We start from the raw sequence: 18,632 nt of genomic DNA on the forward strand, positions 1-18,632 counted from the left end.
ATTAATTCTTATTAAAGTCTGGTCATTAGAAACAGTACCCCTTAAAAAATCATCATAGTGTTGCCCAAGAATAACCTAATTGGGCTTCCCTGGTGGCGCAGTGGTTGAGAATCCGCCTGCGGATGCAGGGGACACGGGTTCGTGCCCTGGTCCGGGAAGATCCCACATGCCATGGAGCGGCTGGGCCCGTGAACCATGGTCGCTGAGCCTGCGCGTCCGGAGCCTGTGCTCCGCAAAGGGAGAGGCCACAGCAGTGAGAGGCCTGCGTACCACCAAAAAAAAAAAAAAAAAAAAAAAAAAAAAAAAAGAATAACCTAATGGCTCCCATTAATGTAATTAACAACTTTATCACTTTGTATCTTAATAAATTAGCATGGTCACTGTTCAAGGTTTATTTATTGTTTTAGTTGGTATAACAGATAGTTGGCTGCATTATTTATGTTGATTTTTCTTTTTTACATTACATGGCAATGTATACTATTCTGATACATACAGTACATAAAATAAGATTCTTTAGAACAGTTATGCGCACAAGACATGCAATACTGGATTTATAACCAATCCCAGAATGTGATTAATTGGAGAAAAAAAGAGTTGGACTAGGCATCTTGGCTAAAGGAACCAGAAGTTATATAACACGGAGTAAAATACACATCTGGTTTGAAGGGCAACTGCAGCATCTGCAACATTGTCAGTGGTACCTCTTGAGGAAGTAGAACTATTTTACACAAACCAATTTAGGACCACGCAAGATAAGTGCCTTGGCAGCATCAGGATACAGCTGCAGGGTTTTATGAACCATTCCTATTGCTAATGTTAGGAAATCGATGTTTTTCCTAGGTAGTCTTAACATTACTGCTTTAGTCACAGATCAGATATAAAGGACAATATGCACAACCTCCAACTAAAATCCTGTTGTAGCCTAGACAGTGAAGTGGTATGATATCAGACTTTAAAACTGCAGCTCTTTTTGGATCCCCCAAAGTGTATCTGCACTCTTCTTCAAACAGGCCTGCTCCTCAGGAGTCAGAGTCACTTTCACAACATCTGAGATTCCATTCTGTCCCAAGATGCAAGGAACACTAAGGAAGACATCCTCTTTTATTCCATAGAAACCCTGAGGACGAAATGAAAAATATTTTATGTTTTTTCTATGCATTCTGGGATCTCCCAAGAATTTCATTCTTTACAATTAGGAAGCTTACTTAATACAACTTGATAAGTAGAAATTCCTTTCCAGATTTTCAGTTAGGATGTAATGAACAGTGTAAAAGAAAGTCATTAACATAGCAGCAAGATTTCCATTCTAAAAGAAAATCTAAATTATTGCTATTATCCATCGTACTTTGCAGTTTTTTTTTGGCTGCTCCGCGAGACTCGTGGGATGTTAGTTCCCTGGCCAGGGATCAAACCTGGGCCCCTCAGCAGTGAGAACGCAGAGTCCCAACCACTGGACTGCCAGGGAATTCCCCGTTTTTATTGTGTAACACTTTGGTAACTCTAACTTGAGTGTGATTTCTGTTTTTCCCAAAGGAAAAAATTTGTTTTATAGTCTTCCAGCCATCTCAACAAAATTGGGTAGTTTTTCAGTCATCAAGTTATCAAGTATCTATGTACTGAACACAGTATTGGTGGACATTACTCCTAAAGCTCAACCATGTCTTTTCAGAAAAGAAAGTTGCAGCTGCATTTATTTCACTTAATTCAATGATTGAGGACTTAACATTAATCTAATTGCTTTCTCAGAAGTTTTTTTTCTTTTAAAGAACAGGAAATAATGGCATTCAAGTAAAACCTATTACTACATAGACCTACCTTAATCATGGTGGAAATCGGATGCACCCGCCTGAGATTCTTCATTATACTTTCTGCCAAATCTGCCACAGATAGTCCAATGGCCCAGGATGTGTAGCCTTTCAGTTTGATCACCTCATAAGCACTGTAGGGTAGGGAAGTGTAGGGAAGGACAGGGAAGGGTAGGGAAAAGTAGGGTGGGAGGAACAAAGAAAAACAAAGCTTTCACTGAACATATGCTTTATAATAAATCATTTTTACAGTAAATAATACTATATAAATAAATAGTAAAGTTGCATTATATACCTAAGTGTAACCTTTGCACATGTATGCCAGGATATTACGTATGGGTATGTTCACAACAGTATTGCTGGTAATAGCAAAACCCTGGCAACATGCCCATTGCTCTCCAAAAGGAGAATGGATAAACTGTGGTATACTCATACAATGGAATATCACATAGCTGTGAAAACAAATAACTACAGCCACATGCAACAAAGTGGATGATTCTTATAAATGCAATACTGAATTTTAAAATGCAAGTCCAAGAAGATTACATATAGCATGCTTGACTTGGGATTATCTCAAGAGTGTGTATGTTGGGGGAGGGGTACACAGGGATCAGTGGGAGGAGCACAGAATTCACTCGTTTCCAAGCACCAGCAGACAACTAACTTCAACTCAACAAACGCTACAGCAAGTTGACAGCGACTGTCAACGCTTCTTGGGTTGGATGATGCGTTAACAGGTTTTAACTAAACAAATACAAATAAGAGGGCCTTGCCTACACCCATCATGATTCATTCTCCAATTCCATAAACTTGAGATCCACACATTGCTACCTTATTTAAAGTAGAGAATGCCACTCTAAGTTGAAAGTTTCCCTAGTTCAACAATTTCTAACAGTTATTAATTATTTTCATTTTTTATACCATTATGAATATATACCTTGCTTAAAACTTTATAATCTGAATAAGTAAGCTAGCTGTGTTTCTATTCAGAGATTATAAGTTTTTAAAAATTTATTTATTTATTTATTGCTGCACACGGGCTTTCTCTAGTTGAGGCGAGCAGGGGCTACTCTTCATTGCAGTGCTCGGGCTTCTCATTACAGTGGCTTCTCTCGTTATGGAGCACGGGCTCTAGGACCGCGGGCTTCAGCAGTTGTGGCATGCAGGCTCAGTAGGCTCACGGACTCTAGAGCGCAGGCTCAGTAGTTGCAACTAAGCTCACAGGCTTAGTTGCTCTGCAGAATGTGGGATCTTCCCGGACCAGGGCTCGAACCCTGTGTCCCCTGCGTTGGCAGGCAGATTCTTAACCACTGTACCACCAGGGAAGTCCTTATATAAGATTTTAAATTCTTATTCCTAACTAAATGAATCATATGCTTTTGAAGTAAAGACTGAATTTCAAATAGGGTAGACTTAATCTAACTTGATTTATCTTAGTTTACATTACAAATACAGAAAAGATTTATCATACTATAAATTGATAATTATGGCAAATAAAGAGACTGACTGTAGCATTAATGTCTGCGATTTTTGTTACTTTTCTGTTTATTTTTACAAATGTTCGTTAACAACTAGAAATGAACAACTGTAAAGATGAGGGAAAGATTCATAGATGTATAAAGCTATACAGAGATTCAGCATCTGTCTTCACAGCCCTTTAATAGTTACAATCTCTACATTTACACCAAGGCTTCCTAGACTGTCCCAGCTGTACATGGTCTTTCTCTCCTCTAACTGTTGATTGGCAAGTCAGCATGCACTACTGCCTTGAATATCTCTTAGTGGCTTAAACTGCCATTTTAATATTTGACCACGTTATAAGGTCTGCGATTTTCAATACCTTTACCTGTTTTATATTATAAGCTTTAACAAAGCTTTAGGAAACAAGTTTTCTGACAGAGTAACCAAATGCAAATGCTAATAAACTTTTAATCTTTTTTTTTTTTTTGCCCACGCCATACGGCTTGCAGGATCTTAGTTCCCCAACCAGGGATTGAACCCACGTCTGCCGCAGTGAAAGTGCAGAGTCCTAACCACTGGACCTCCAGGAAATTCCCCAAACTTTTAATCTTTTAAATAAAAATAATAAGTTTCAACCTTCTGTGTTACAAATTATGAGATCTATTACCTGTCAACCACCTGTTTGTGAACTGCTTTCCACTGTTCCTTATCTGCATCAGTGCCTAATTCAGGGTGCAGATTCTTCAGGGAGACACCAGCAACATTCACTCCACTCCATACAGGCACTAAAAGAAATAGTACAGAATTTATTTATTCCCATGCACCAGCCAGCAGACTAGTAATTCTGACCCATTTTTCTAAAATTGTCTTTTCTTATCTAAGGAGGATTATCTCCTTTTGGTAGGTGGTCAAGACTACCAATACTCTAACTTTTAGATTTTCATTGATTAGATTATGTAAAGCTAAGAATTTTCACTATATTCTAATCTGTTTTCCTAACTTATTGAGATATTATGAGATCATAAGAGGAATTTTCTTGGCATAAGGAACTGAGAACTCTGCACAAATTATAACATCTCTCAACTGTGATAATAATAGATTTCTTTCTCATAAACTCCACTTGGATTGGCTTACCTTTTCAGGGACAAGCAGTTTGAGTCCAAATAGCTGTGATATTAAATGAAGTATTCTAAGCACTATCATCTTATTTAATATGTCCATTATAATAAATAAATTTCATTCCCCATCCCTTATACCAAAAAATGTCATACAAAATGGCTAAAATCTTAGCAATGCTTAGCATACAATTATACCAAAAGATAAGATTTCTGGAAACCATCTACCCTAATGAATGGATATCTGATTTAGGCTCTTATTTAGTAACGATACTCCTGTCAATTTTTTTTACACGATTTCTTGAAAACAATAAGAGAAAATAAGTTATGCTTACCACTAGAGTCTCCATGCTCCCCAAGGATCCATCCATGACAGCTTAATGGGTGAACTCCCAGCCTTTCCCCCATGAGGTAACGGAACCGGGCTGAATCCAAATTGCAGCCGCTTCCAATAACACGGTTTTTGGGAAAGCCGCTTATCTTCCAAGCCACGTAGGTCAAGATATCCACTGTGAAGAAAATATTTAGGCACAGAAACTACATGAATTATTAGATAAGGACTGACTACTCAGGATACATGGCTCTGTATAGATCTTGATATTGATCATGACCAATCAATATTTTTGTTAATATTTTTAAACCTCTAAACTGTGTATAACATAGCAAATACATTAAGTATTCAAGAAGTACAGTTTAATGAAAATAAGTTGTGCATCAACAACACATTATTGGGACTTCGCTGGTGGTGCAGTCGTTGAGAATCTGCCTGCCAGTGCAGGGGACATGGTTTCAAGCCCTGGTCCCGGAAGATCCCACATGCCGTGGAACAACGAAGCCCGTGTGCCACAAATACTGAGTCGGCGCTCTACAGCCCACGAGCCACAACTACTGAGCCTGCAAGCCACAACTACTGAAGCCCGTGCACCTACAGCCCGTGCTCCGCAACAAGAGAAGCCACCGCAATGAGAAGCCTGTGGACCGCAATGAAGAGTAGCCCCCGCTCGCCTCAACTAGAGAAAGCCTGTACACAGCAACGAAGACCCAACGCAGCCAAAAATAAATAAATAAATGTTTTAAAATAAATTATTCATAAACGTATCCAAGATCTTCTTAGGCAAGTAACAAATTTTAAAGTGCAGACTACATTAATGACATTGTATCCCTTTTAATGTTTTAAACTTAACTATTTTACAAAAACACAAACTCACTCTCAGGAGGAAAATGAAAAATATGAGAAATAAATATATATACAGATTATGATATATATTGATACTATCAGTGTTACTCTAGCTCATCTATTTTTATGCCATTAAAAGTCTCACCTGGATTGGAAACAACAAGCAACTTGCAGTTTGGGCTGTATTTTACAATATTAGGAATGATGAATTTAAAGATGTTCACGTTACGCTGGACCAAATTAAGACGGCTTTCTCCCTCTTGCTGACGTGCCCCAGCTGTGATAATAACCAGCCTGGAGTTTGCTGTCACATTATAGTCTAGACAAAAGAGAAACAATAACCAGATTAGGGCCTTTAAGAAAACTCCACCAAAAGTTTGTTCCGTTAACTTTTTTAATGCACAGTTTTATCAGTGTTTTGCATATGTGGCATATAAATGCCCAGACTCCTCCTTTTTGGAGTTTTATCACTGTGGCCACTTACATGGAGGAAGAATACATCAACACCTTCCTTGTATTCTGGTTCTAGTTATGTGGTTGGCTTTATATAACTATGATGGGGGGAGCTGAAATAAAATTTATTTCCTACTCATATCAAATGAGACACATCCCCCAATTTTTTGCCACCTGAGGTCAATGCTCACACTCTTCCATACTGCTATTTCTACTTAACTACTTAATTGGGGTCATACCAGCTCAGGGATAGGCTCTTTTTTTTTTTTTTTTTTTAAGCAGGGGCAACTGCACACTTATCAAGCATGTCTTGCTTCTAGATACCCTATGGCACAGGGTGGTTAACCCTGGGTTGAAGGTAATGAAGGGAGTCACCTGTCAGATAAATGGTCAATGATTTTCAAGTGTCAAAACAGACTCTATTTGGGCCTATGTCTGTTTCCTGGCTGGTAACTGTAAAGTGTGATAGGGTTAAGCCAAGAATATCTGCTGAACAGACTCATTTACCCTAGTCTCAACCTTGTGTTAGTGTATGAAAGGAAGCAGTGGAAGTAAGTATATTTAAATATTTGAAGCAATGTGGTGAAATACGGACCTACGAAGCTTTGCTAATTACATTCTAATTCAGATGCTTTCCACATCATGGACGAACTGGATTTCCATTTAAAACCATTTGCTGGAAATTCAAACATTGATATCCGTAGGTACCAATGCAAAATTGTTCAAAGCCTCTCTTATCCTGTATAAAAAAGAAACCTTTGAAGAGCTAGGATTTTCAAGCCTGATAAAGAATTAAGTCTAGCATCATAGAGTGTAATACAAACATGTTGAAATCAACCTTTGCCAGAGACGATTTTTGGTGTTCTAAGGAAAAGGCTGCCATGTTGGAGATCCATCATCTCTCCCTTCAGTTTGTCTTCTATGACATCAACAAGAGCAATTTCATCTGCCAAGTCCTAAAAGACAAAAAATTTTCAGTTCAATGGAAAATTGCTATTTCCAAACCTTTAGAAGGGCATGCAAAATTTCTATATTTCTGGAATAGGAGAGTTCAGCTACTTTATTAACTATTACCAGGACATACCTCAAAGTAGAGGCAGGCCTTCATTTAAGAGCTGACCCCCAGATGACCTATACATAGGAAAAAGCACTGACCCTCTCTCCAATCGTCTCTCCTCATTGGAGCAACTCTGCAGGAGGTCCACCACTACTGTACAGAAGCGGAACACTAGACTGGCAGTGACTAACAACCAATTATGTAAAACTGCTCTATTTAGTCTCTCAAATTCAGTTTTACACATTGATTTTAGGTTGTTAGCCATTACATAGATATTGATTAGTATTAAGACTTTAAAAAGTGATATTCTGGATCATTCCCTGGTTACATGTTTTCCGTATATTAACCAACACTAACAGTTTTATTACATAAAGACAGACTTGTGCATTACAAAATGTTGGTGAAAAATATCCTTTCAGATGAACCTATAAAAATTCATAGACGCATCTCAGACAAGGAGCACCAGCAACAGCTTTAATACAAATGGAATGAGGACTATAACCAAAGAGGTATACTAGCTGAGCTGCAGATCTACCCCTAATCATCTACAGTATAATGAGTGGTCTGGCAGTTACTCTTAGCCACACCTGAGTTAGGGGGCATCACAGGTGTTTCATAGGCTTGGGAAAAATAAATGACATCAATTTCTGAACCAATGGGGAAAGAATAAGAATTGGTAATACTATGTGGTCTAAGAACATATAGAGCAACCTGTGTAGTTACATGACCTTTGCATAGCTCATTTCTGCCTTCAGTCCCTTCTCATTTCAATCCTTTTCTGTTCAGAATCCAGAATTCATCATTTTACTCTCTTATTAGGAACTCCAAACCTGAACTTAAAATATTTTAATATGTAAGCTGCCTCAATTTCTTTTTCATATAAACCAGGTTTGAGTGCTGTAAAAAGCACTTTTTCCCCCATATTTTTTAAATGAATTAACTTATGTATTTTTGGCTTTGTTGGGTTTTCGTTGCTGCGTGCACACTCCCTTTAGTTGCGGCGAAGGGGGGCTACTCTTTATTGTGGTGTGAGTGCTTCTCACTGCGGTGGCTTCCCTTGTTGTGGAGCAGGGGCTCTAGAGAGCAGGCTCAACACTTGTGGCGCACGGGCTTAGTTGCTCTGTGGCATGTGGGATCTTCCCGGACCAGGGCTCAAACCCATATCCCCTGCATTGGCAGGCGGATTCTTAACCACTGTGCCACCAGGGAAGTCCCCAAAAGTACTTTTTATTCATTCACAAGTTCTCTTTTTCTAATTAAATTTTAGCTCCATAATTGGTACCAAAACTGCTATCCAAGGAGGGGGGCAGAGGGGATTAACATGGGTGGAAAACTTCCCACATTCAGTTTTTTACCACGTATATATATAAATTTCAATTCCAAAATTACTTTTAAATAATTTTAGCTTGTTTAAAGGCATGGACTCTACTTTTTCATTTGTAGGCAACTAACGCAGGTTAATAAAGCACAGTGAATTTAAGAAACTGGGTCTCCAGCCTAAAAACCTTTAATTTTTGTAGTTTAGATACTCTTTTGGTATAGCATCATGTTTTACAAGTTTGTTTCACATAAAGTTCTTTGAGTGAGTGCATGAACCTAAATATCTGTATATACAATGTGATAATGCAATTCTTGGAGAGTGAGTGGAGGATGGATGGAGTCAAGGTATCCTTGGCTTCCAGAGTGATAGTCTCTCACTTACCTTCATTAAGATACTGATGGCACAGGCCATGCCAACAGCACCAACACCAACCACTGTAATCTTATTCTGGGGGGCATGTTCTTCCTTAAGAAGATTCTGAATCAGCTGATCCTTGAGAGTTGCCATATTGGACTTAGAACCGAAAGGAATCTATAAGGGGAAAAACGTGCACTGTCACTGCATCCTCTTTAAATTAACGCTTATTAACCAAAAGGTGTTCTGAAAAAGCTTCTTTTGCTTCCTTTTGGGGTAGCTGCCACTAAAAATCACAAGAGATGACTAAAAAGGGGGAGGAAAAAAAACTTAAAGACAGACAAAGGAGAATTGAAAGGCCTAATGCCAGGATCTGGTCTGACTAGGATCTTGGTATAAACGTCCTCACCTTGGCGTGGAAAAATAATATTGACGTTTGGGTGTAAGTATAGCCTCCTGAGGGCTCACTCACTCCAAGTGGAGCTGGCCTTTCCTCAAACAAGATCCCTGTGAGCCGCCCGCCCAACTCTACTCCCGTCACCCGGACTCTTGCCAAGCCCCTTCAGGACCACAGGTACATGAGTAAAGGGCCTTTGACGGCCTCACCGCGTTGCCCAGCGCCAGGGTGACCTCTGCTCATGCGCAACCCCTCGTTTTCTTCTTCCTCACCCCTACCCCCGCCCCCGAAAAGCGGCGGAGCTCGCGGATTTTACGCCCCGCCCAGACCCGGAAGATTAGCTGCTTCCCCTCCCCCACCCACCTACCCATTCGGTAACCCTGCGCGCAAGCGCACTTCAGAGTGCTAGTGGCCGCCGGCTACCGAGAGGTGGGCCCTAGACCAGACAGCACAGCGGATGCTTGCGAGGCCCCCGCCCGTGAGCGGACGTGACCAGAAACTATCCTGCTCTCTGGGTCTGAGTGAGCTCAGAATCAGACTTTAGACTAAACTAGCGCTCCCAAGCACACACGAACAACGTGAAGCCCGGCTGGCAGCCTCCCCGGCCTGGCGCGCTGCCAGAGCCAGATTTTAAATCGTGATATTAGGAACCCGGGACTGTTAACCAACCCACAGGGAGGCACCTCGTGTGGCTTCTGCCGTGATCCTCGTTGCAAAGGCGTGAGGCCCGGTATGAGGAAATTTTGTTACTACAGGAAGCTGCAGAGGCCTGAAGCCTGGAGCCCTAAAGTTAATAGATACTTGGTGTTACCCTCGATTTCCAGAGCCGGGGACGGGGGCTTCGACTCTGCTAATCCAAACCTACACTGCATTCACTGGAGAGATTGTCGTAGATTGCATCCCGAAAGCGTGACCACGTCTAATCTTGACACTGCCCCAAAGGGCAAAAATATCCGAGAGGAATTCCAGGCAGGCAGCCCAGAGTCACCAAGCTGGAATCGGGTCTTATAAATCACTGCTATTTCTAGACAGCCTTGTAAGGTTTCTGGCAGCCTCACAGGGGGAAAGGGAGATCTTTAAGCGGACATCTGGTTTCACCAAAACCTAAGCTCTGGGCTGCAGCGCTCCCTTCAATGTGGGGATACGGGCGCGGGTGAAGTCCTGAAGAGGGTCTACGCCCCAACTCTGCCACCCACTCACTGTGACCTTAGAGATGCCCCAACGAGTCTTAGGTTCCCCCATTTGTCAAAAGGAGGGGAAGGTACCGGATGATCCTCCTCTCATTACATTGTCTGAAAGGCGGGTGAGCTGGTACCCTTTCGGCTTCATATTTGCATGCACCATGTCTAGCATAGCGCCCTATAACATCGTTAGCTGCTTAACACATGTAGCTTGCGCAAAGAGCGCCCTTTAATCTGCAGGCAGCGGCTGCCCCCAAGGAGCCCACCTCTCGAGTCCGAGGGTTAAAATACAACCCGAACGGCACCCAGCGCCTTTCCGGCTTCCAGGAAGCTGCCCCAGGCTGCTGAGGCTTTTTCAGTTCCATGGACTCCCGGAACCCGACTTCGAGTTCTGTGCAGTTTTGCTCGTTTCGAACCCGGAGGTATGCCCTCACCCCCACCCTTCAGACCTGTAGTCTCCGGGTCCTTCTGCATCCACCCAGGCCTTCGACCTCAGGTTAGGTGCGGCCACCTCCTTGGTTCCCCAGCCCGGCCAGAGGCCACTGTGCCCACTCAGAGCCAAAGCAGGGTGCGGCCGGGCCCAGAGCCCATTTGTGGCATGAGCCACCGCCCAGGTCTCAGGACTTTGCCTCTGGGAAGCAGCGCCCACCCCCCCCCGTGAGCAGGCAGCGCGGGGCCAGCTTAGCTCGAAGCAGTCGCTCTCCCCCTCGGGCGCACTGCGCGCCGGGCCCGATCGTACCGGGAGTGCACGTCGGGCGGGCGGGCGGCCGTCGGCGGCAAGCTGCAGTGGACCCGAAGTTGGCGGCAGCTGCTCGGGTACTCCGAGTGGAGAAAGGGAGGGGCCTTAAATAGAACCGCGAGGCTGACGTCAGCGGGGGGAGCCGGGCGGACGTGCGGGAACCCACGTGTGGGTTGCGCTGGAGGCGGGCTCCGGGCGGGGCGGTTGAGAAGCCCCGGCGGCGCGCGCGCATCCTGAGGACCCGCAGGCTGACCGACCCACCCACGTGCGCCGAGACATCTAAAAGGCTTTCCGGAGCCACGCTACCTCCGCACAAAAGTCCGGGCCAGAGTCATCAGCCGGGGTCAAGCCGACCTTCAATTTCCTCTTCCATAAAATGTGAAAGTTACTCTCAAGGAAGGCTCGATCTGAATTTTTGCCGCTGTTGCCCAGTGCCCAGAACAGCTTCTACGTCATAGGCACTCGACAAATATTTGTTGAAAGAAAGAAAATGCCCAGCACACCGTCAGTCGGCTTACCTAAGTCGAGCGATTTCCAAAACTTGACCCCGCTTGCCCCCCTACTGCTAAACCTTCCAAGCCCGACAATTCAAAAGTAAAGCCTCGGGCTTCCCTGTTGGCGCAGTGGTTGAGAGTCCGCCTGCCGATGCAGGGAACACGGGTTCATGCCCCGGTCCGGGAAGATCCCACATGCCGTGGAGCAGCTGGGCCCGTGAGCCATAGCCGCTGAGCCTGCGCATCCGGAGCCTGTGCTCCGCAACGGGAGAGGCCACAACAGTGACAGGCCCGCGTATCACAAAAAAAAAAAAAAAAAAAAAAAAAAAAATGTAAAGCCTCAGCCTCTCTGGTCTGCACTCCCTACTGCCCCACCGGCCCAGCACCTTGTGTCCCAGCCACGCCCAAGAACAGTGGGGGGTTTTTTTGGTTTTTGTTTGTAGCATATCACGTTCATTTTACCTCCAGGCCTTTGCTCACGCTGGTTCCCGGCCGGCCTTCCTCCTCCACCTCTTCCAGCTGTACCCATCTTCTACTACTCCCCCCACTCCCCCGCCACATACACTTACAGAGTCGGTATCTCCCTCCTCTCTGCTTCCACCACACCAGTCTATACATCCTTCAAACCTGTTTGCCTTCGAGGTGTGTGGGGCTCTGCTCTTCCACCTGCGGGTGAGTCTCTTAAGGGCATGGGTGAGTCTATGTCCTCCCTGCACCTGGGGCACCAATTTAGCCACCAGCTCTGAGAAAGATCCCTAATCATGGCTTCCTTGGTTTTGAAGGGAAAACTCTAACCTCATCTTCAGAAAAACAGGGCATCTCTCTAGCACATCCTGTTTTCCCGTCCCTCCAGGAAGCCCAGAGGAGGCCAGGAGGTTTGGGGAGGACCTAGGCTGTCTCCCCAGACACACAGCTGGAGGGGCTGAGGGCCAGCCACAGGTTCTCCAGGGTTCCTCAGGGCAGGGAGGACTACAACAGTGTCTGTGGTTCCTCAGTCTTTGCAACAATGTCCTCATTCAGTCGGGGCTGGGCCCCTGGCTTCCTATCAATGCAACCCAACCGCAGCTGTCCGGAGCAGGAAGGCAGAGCATGGAGAGCAGACGTTAGGCTGGAGAGACAGGTAGGAACCTTCACCAAGAGGGCTCTGGGACAACCTCTGAAGATAATCTAGGCAGAAAGTTTGCAGTCCCCTAAATTAAGGCACCTAACAACAGCTCACTCCAAGCACAGCTTCCCTCTTTTCATGTAGAACAGGATCTTCTATTTAACTCTGCAAATACGAATCAAACAAGTATCATTTACTCAGCACCTCCTGTGTGTTAGGCAGCAAGCTAGGCAATCCCCATCTCATGTGTCATTTTAATTCTTTGGAGCAGGCATAATTATCCCCATTTTTCAGATAAGAAAACTGAAGCTCAAAGAGATTACTGACTTTGCCAAGGTCCTACAGCTAATAATTGATTTCAGCTGGTACTTTAACCCAGGCTGATGACTCCAAAGCCTGTGATATTTCTTCTGTATAGGATGTCGTCCCTCCCTCACCCCTTACCCCCCAGTTCCACAAAGGTCAAGAAATATAGGGGGCCCAAGCCAGTCCCAGGCTCAGTTTTCAATGAGAGGCAGTGGGTGGCAGTGGGTGTCTCTGCCTGTCTGCTGCAGCTGAGACATGGGTCTCCGCATCCTCAGGCTGGGACTTACACCATTGGCATGCTTGCTTCTCGGGCCTTTGGCTTGGGCTGGAATATATACCACCTGCTTTCCTGGGTCTCCAGCTTGCAGACAGCAGATCGTGGGATTTCTCAGCCTCCAAAATCGCATAAGCCGATTCTTTATAACAAGTCTCATTTTATATATATTTTTTCTTTCTCTGGAGAAACCCTGAGTAATACAGTATCCTGACTAATGCAGTCCAAACAGAAGAATTTCTGTATAAAAGTCAAAGCTGAGGGTGGGGCAGGAAACTGTTTCAGAAGGCAGAACAGACTTCTCACCCTGACCAAGTTTTTTTTTCTGGGGGGTGGCCTCTTTAAAAGGGAAAAATCTCACAGAGAGGTGGTTTGACCAGGGCACAGGCTGGCCTCAGAGAATGGGTGCTATCCAACATAAGATTTTCCTAAAGTGACTCTGGCCAGAGAATGGTGTCTACCCAAAACACAGAGTTATTCCTTTATCCAATAAGTATCTATTATCTTCCTCCTCAAGAACATTCAATGGCTCCTCAGTCAGTGGCCTCCAGGATAAAATTCAAATTCCTTGGAAAGGCACACTAGGCTTTCTATGATCCAGTACCCACATCCCTCTCTGGCATTATCTCCTATTTTCCTTCATGCCAATCCCAAGGGTACTTACCACATTCCCCAAATATGCCAACCACTTCCACCTGGGTGGTTCCTTCAACCCACATGATGCCCTTTGCACCATCCCTGCCCACCCACACCCCACACCTCCACAGATCAAATGCTGTTCCTTGGGCTTTATATTAAATTAGTTCTTATTGCTGTGCATCTCTTTCTCTCGATAGACTGTAAGCTCCTAATGGACAGAAACTTTCTCATTCATCTCCACATCACCAGCATTTATTTGTTTAATGAATGTATTTTGAATTATGTGCCTGCTGTGTAAAGGGCACCATTCTAGGTGCTAGGGATACAAAAATGAATAAGACAAATTTATAAGCTTTCAAAGCTTTCTCCACCATTTAGTGGAGAAAACCAACAACATCCCCCTCTATAGTTAAAGTGCAAGATAGAATGTAAATTAACACATAAGATGTAGAAAATATTGCTCTCGTATTCAGAGGAGAGAGAGATCCTTTAGCCAGGGATACCAGTGAAGGATTCTTGGAAGAGGTGGGATCTGAGCTCAGCCTAGAAAAAGAGTTCAATTAATGAAGATCAGGTGTTGAGAAAGCAGAGAACAAATACCTGGAGACAGGAAATTCAAGGTATGTCTGGTGAATCTTTAGCTTTAAATGCCAGGCTGAGGGCTTCCCTGGTGGCGCAGTGGTTGAGAATCTGCCTGCCAATGCAGGGGATACGGGTTTGAGCCCTGGTCTGGGAAGATCCCACATGCCGCAGAGCAACTGGGCCCGTGAGCCACAACTACTGAGCCTGCGCGTCTGGAGCCTGCGCTCTGCAACAAGAGAGGCCGTGATAGTGAGAGGCCCGCGCACCATGATGAACAGTAGCCCCCGCTCGCCGTAACTAGAGAAAGCCCTCTCACAGAAACGAAGACCCAACACAGCCAAAAATAAATAAATAAATAAATTTAAATGCCAGGCTGAGAAATTTGGGGGTTTTGTTTTTGGCGGTCAGTGGAAGTCACTGAAGTTTTGGGGAAATGGGAGAGATAAGGTGAAAGCAAGGTGGTTGAAAGGCGATGGTTGAGGGTTAGGACATTGTTACACAACAGAAAGCTTCAGAACGCACACAGCTCCAACCACCTCTGCACAAAACATACTCTTCTCTGACACACCCTACATGTCCCCATGGCACCTCTGAATGCTCGCTGACAGCCTGACATTTTTTTCACCTTTTCCACAGTTGCAAAGCTGAGGGCTTTCCTAAGGTGCAGGGTCCAAGATGCAAATAGCCTCTTCCATCTCTGCTTATGTGCCAAAGCAGAGGCTCTTCCCTCTGGAAAGAGAGCAGGTGCCTGCCCCTGGGAGACTGCTTCATGTCATCCCCTGAATCGCATCTTCTAGCATGATGGGAGGGGAAGCTGAAGACTCCAGCCCGACTCCTCAAGTTCTCCTGGGTGCCATCTCTTCGGCTATCCTGATGTCTCCCTGCCCCCAACTCCTTCTTCTCCCCTCCTCCAAGCTGGCTCATCCTCAGGCACTAGATGCTGCCTCTGTTTCCCTTTTTGGCCTAGACTGTCATTCCCTCCAGAGTTCATTCCTCACATGATCCCCTAACAATCCCCTCAGAAACTCTAAATTCCCTTTGCTGTATACTGACTGTTTGTGTCCCGCCAAAATTTATATGTTGAAACCTAATTCCCAATAGAATAGTATAATATTTAGAGGTGGGGCTGTTAGCAGGTGATTAGGTCATGAAGGTGGAGACTTCATGAATGCGGTTGGTGCCCTTATAAAAGAGACCCTAGAGAGAGCCCTTGTCCCTTCTGCCATGTGAAGACACAGCAAAAAGACTGCCATCTATGAACTTGGAGACTGCCAGCATCTTGGTCTTGGACTCCCAAGCCTCCAGAACCATGAGAAATAAATTTCTGTTATTTATAAGCCACTCAATCTATGGTATTTTGTTAATAGCAGCCTGAATGGACTAAGGCATTACCCTTCCAGCCACTTTCTACCCCAGGAAAAAGATAAGACCTGTGCCCTTTTCTCTCCATCCTTCCCTGGCAGGGAGTTAAGCCTCAATCTTTCCATCCCATTGACGGGTTCCAAGGCAAAGACTGCCACCAGAATATAAGTGGCTCCCAAACTGAGGCCTTCCAAAATCAGTGCTGCAGAGGGAGTCCCAGGGCCTCTCCAAGCCAGACAATTCCCAGTGTAACAGAAGATGTCCCTTATCTAATCACAGCAGGGGGGGACTGTGGGAAGCTGCGACAGCCTTTCCCTCTTACAGGCTGGGTGGCAAGGACAGTGACAGTGGTGGCTTGGCAAAGATGAGTGAGAAACCTGGTGAAGAGGCAACCCTGACCTGGGGTTCTTGTCCCAGCTTTGTCATGGACCTCTGGGTGACATTATGGCAGTCACATTCCCTCTGCAGTCTCAGCATCCCTGCCTCTAAACATAAGAGGGTCTCTCTCTTCCAGTTCAAACATCCCGGGAGGCTCTGAGCTAAGGAGATGAGCCTCCACACACACCTTCATTTTTCCAATTTTGCTCAAGACTCAATGGCAAAGGCCGCCCCCTATTTTGGAAAGTGATTGGGGCTACTATGGGGGTGAAGACAGACATCCAAGGCTCCTGGCTCCACCCATGGCAACAGGAAATCCATGCCTGGCACTCTCTTGTCCCCATATTAGCTCCAAAACGGAGTCCAAAATTCCCAAGGCACCAGTGGGTATTGGATTGTTAATAAAAAACAGTCTCACAGGGCTTTGAAAGTGAATTACTGATAATAGGAACCCATCTCTCTTTGATTCCTGTGTAGATGTTTCAAAACTTTACCAAATGGAGAATTACATTCCAAAGCCTAGCTCAAAAAAGAAGGGCAATTTCCTCTAAAAGTCCAAGACGATCAAGCCAATTGTAAATATGAATACCACCAGGGAGGTGTATTGGTAATTTCCTGGGGCTAGGTGTGGGAAATGAATGGAAGTCTTCTTAGCTGTGCAGCTGCTGACTGCAGGGCCCCCTCACTGAAATTTGGGTCCTAGGTTTTTGTTTAAACTGGGGTACACAGGAACTCATGTAGCTGCACCTCACAACGCAGTCTCTACTGGAGAAAGGGGCCCTCTGCCCTGTTATTTGAGCCTGCTCAGAGCACCCTGACCCGAAAAGGTAGCCCCACCTCATTTTTCCAGGGTACCAGAAGGGAGCCTGGGATTCTGTTAAGAGGAACAAAAGAGAGCTCCTTTGAAGCCCAGGAGGGACCACAGGCTGTGATGAGTACAGACATGGAGAAGGCTTCTCTGCAGCTGGGCAAAGTTTATCGGGCCTTCTTTTATGTGTAGCTTGGGGGGGGTGGGTTTCATATCCATTCTCTCAAGGCATTTTCACCTCAACGGAGAGAGGAAAGCAGAACAAGAATTTTGACCTCTGTTTTACTAGTGAGACTACCAAACCTCAAAAACTGTAATTGTTTCAGTCCCCTCATAGCTGGAAAACAGCCAGGTGGATTTCAAACTCCTGGTCTAGTTTTTCTTCTCCTACACTACTCTGCCCTCTGTCTTTCCTGGGGTGCCTCACAGCCTGGAAAGCAGTTAGCCCTTTGCTCTCCAAATATCAAAGGATAAATGTGATAAATACTCCCCAAGGTCCAGACAGCTCATCTGCCCACAGGGCTGCTTCAGGGCTGTATCTAATAATCTAATCAGCCTCCCTCTTCCTGGTGCTCCATTAGCCTGGCAAAGCCCAAATGTGTGCAGGGCCAAGCTCTGCCCTCTGTACAAACATACTTGCAGCATCAGGCTGCCTTAAATGACATTTTAACTGAGGTGATCTTCCAGTTTTAGCCACAGAAGGGATGAAAGCCTAGGAGAGGCCCTCACAGCCTTGGCCCTCCTTTACCCACTGAATCAGTGAGGGAGATCAGCCCCTCACACCTGCCCCTGCTTTGCTTACACTTCAGGGCCTCTCAGCAATCCGATTGGCCTGCAGGGTAGACGTCATTGCGCAGTGGGGAAGTAGGGCTGGAAGAAAGGAAGGGAAGAGAAGGGAAGTGCTCTTGACTCTACCCTAGTGTTTCAGGGGTGGTGACTAAGAAACAGGAACCTCCTGACTAGTCTAGCGTTTTCTCCCCCGCACCAGACACCACGGCCTTCTCCACCAGCCTCGGCTGCTTCCTTGGCACTGTGGGTGTGGCTCTACTCCCGGCTTGGCTTCTGGGGTTTTCCACTGTACCAGAGCCTCTTCAAACAAGCCCTGGCTTGGGACTGGCAGCTGGGCGGAGAGGCCTTGCTCTGCAGGAGGCCACATCCCAGCCACTGAAGCCACAGGATTGCAGGAAGCCGCCTCAGCAGAGCGCTGTTCTCACAGATCTCCCCGCCTCAGCCTCCTCTGCAGCCCCCTCGGCTGCAGGCTTATGATGTCATGGAGTCTCCCCCAGGCTGAGCTAGTTCTCCAGCAACCAAATTTCTCCTCCTCATTTCCTAAGGGAGGCTGCCTGGCAGCCATAGATGGGCACAGCCTGCCAAGATCTCCATGGTAACCAGGGGCCACAGCTTTCTGCCTTGGGTGACATCCAGAGCCAGCATCCTTGGCAGGGCTCCCTTGCAGACTCCAGTGGGGCTGACTGTCATTCGGGCCCATCACACCCCACTGTCGTGTCTGGAACGTAGGAACAGCCTAGGGAGGAAGCCCAGCTGGGTTTCCCTGGAAGACTTCAGACCCAGCAGGAGTTCTCTGAGCAAAATCTTGGAACGGGGCAGGCTAGGAAGGCTCTTC

The 18,632-nt window shown here is 45.6% G+C and overlaps 1 protein-coding gene across 1 annotated transcript; it reads right to left on the reverse strand.

The window, feature by feature from the left end:
• Positions 1–377: 377 nt before the first annotated feature.
• LOC131759559 (L-lactate dehydrogenase A chain) lies at positions 378–11,307 on the reverse strand. Its single transcript, XM_067038113.1, is given in 10 exon segments — positions 378–1,117; positions 1,816–1,939; positions 3,934–4,051; positions 4,717–4,890; positions 5,704–5,877; positions 6,850–6,967; positions 8,771–8,920; positions 9,894–9,899; positions 11,039–11,191; positions 11,194–11,307. Coding segments are annotated over 10 exon segments (1,281 nt in total). The 5' UTR covers positions 11,293–11,307; the 3' UTR covers positions 378–952.
• Positions 11,308–18,632: the final 7,325 nt, after the last annotated feature.

Source organism: Kogia breviceps, chromosome 7 (assembly GCF_026419965.1).
Source record: "Kogia breviceps isolate mKogBre1 chromosome 7, mKogBre1 haplotype 1, whole genome shotgun sequence".
In the NCBI taxonomy this organism is placed as follows: Eukaryota; Metazoa; Chordata; class Mammalia; order Artiodactyla; family Physeteridae; genus Kogia; species Kogia breviceps.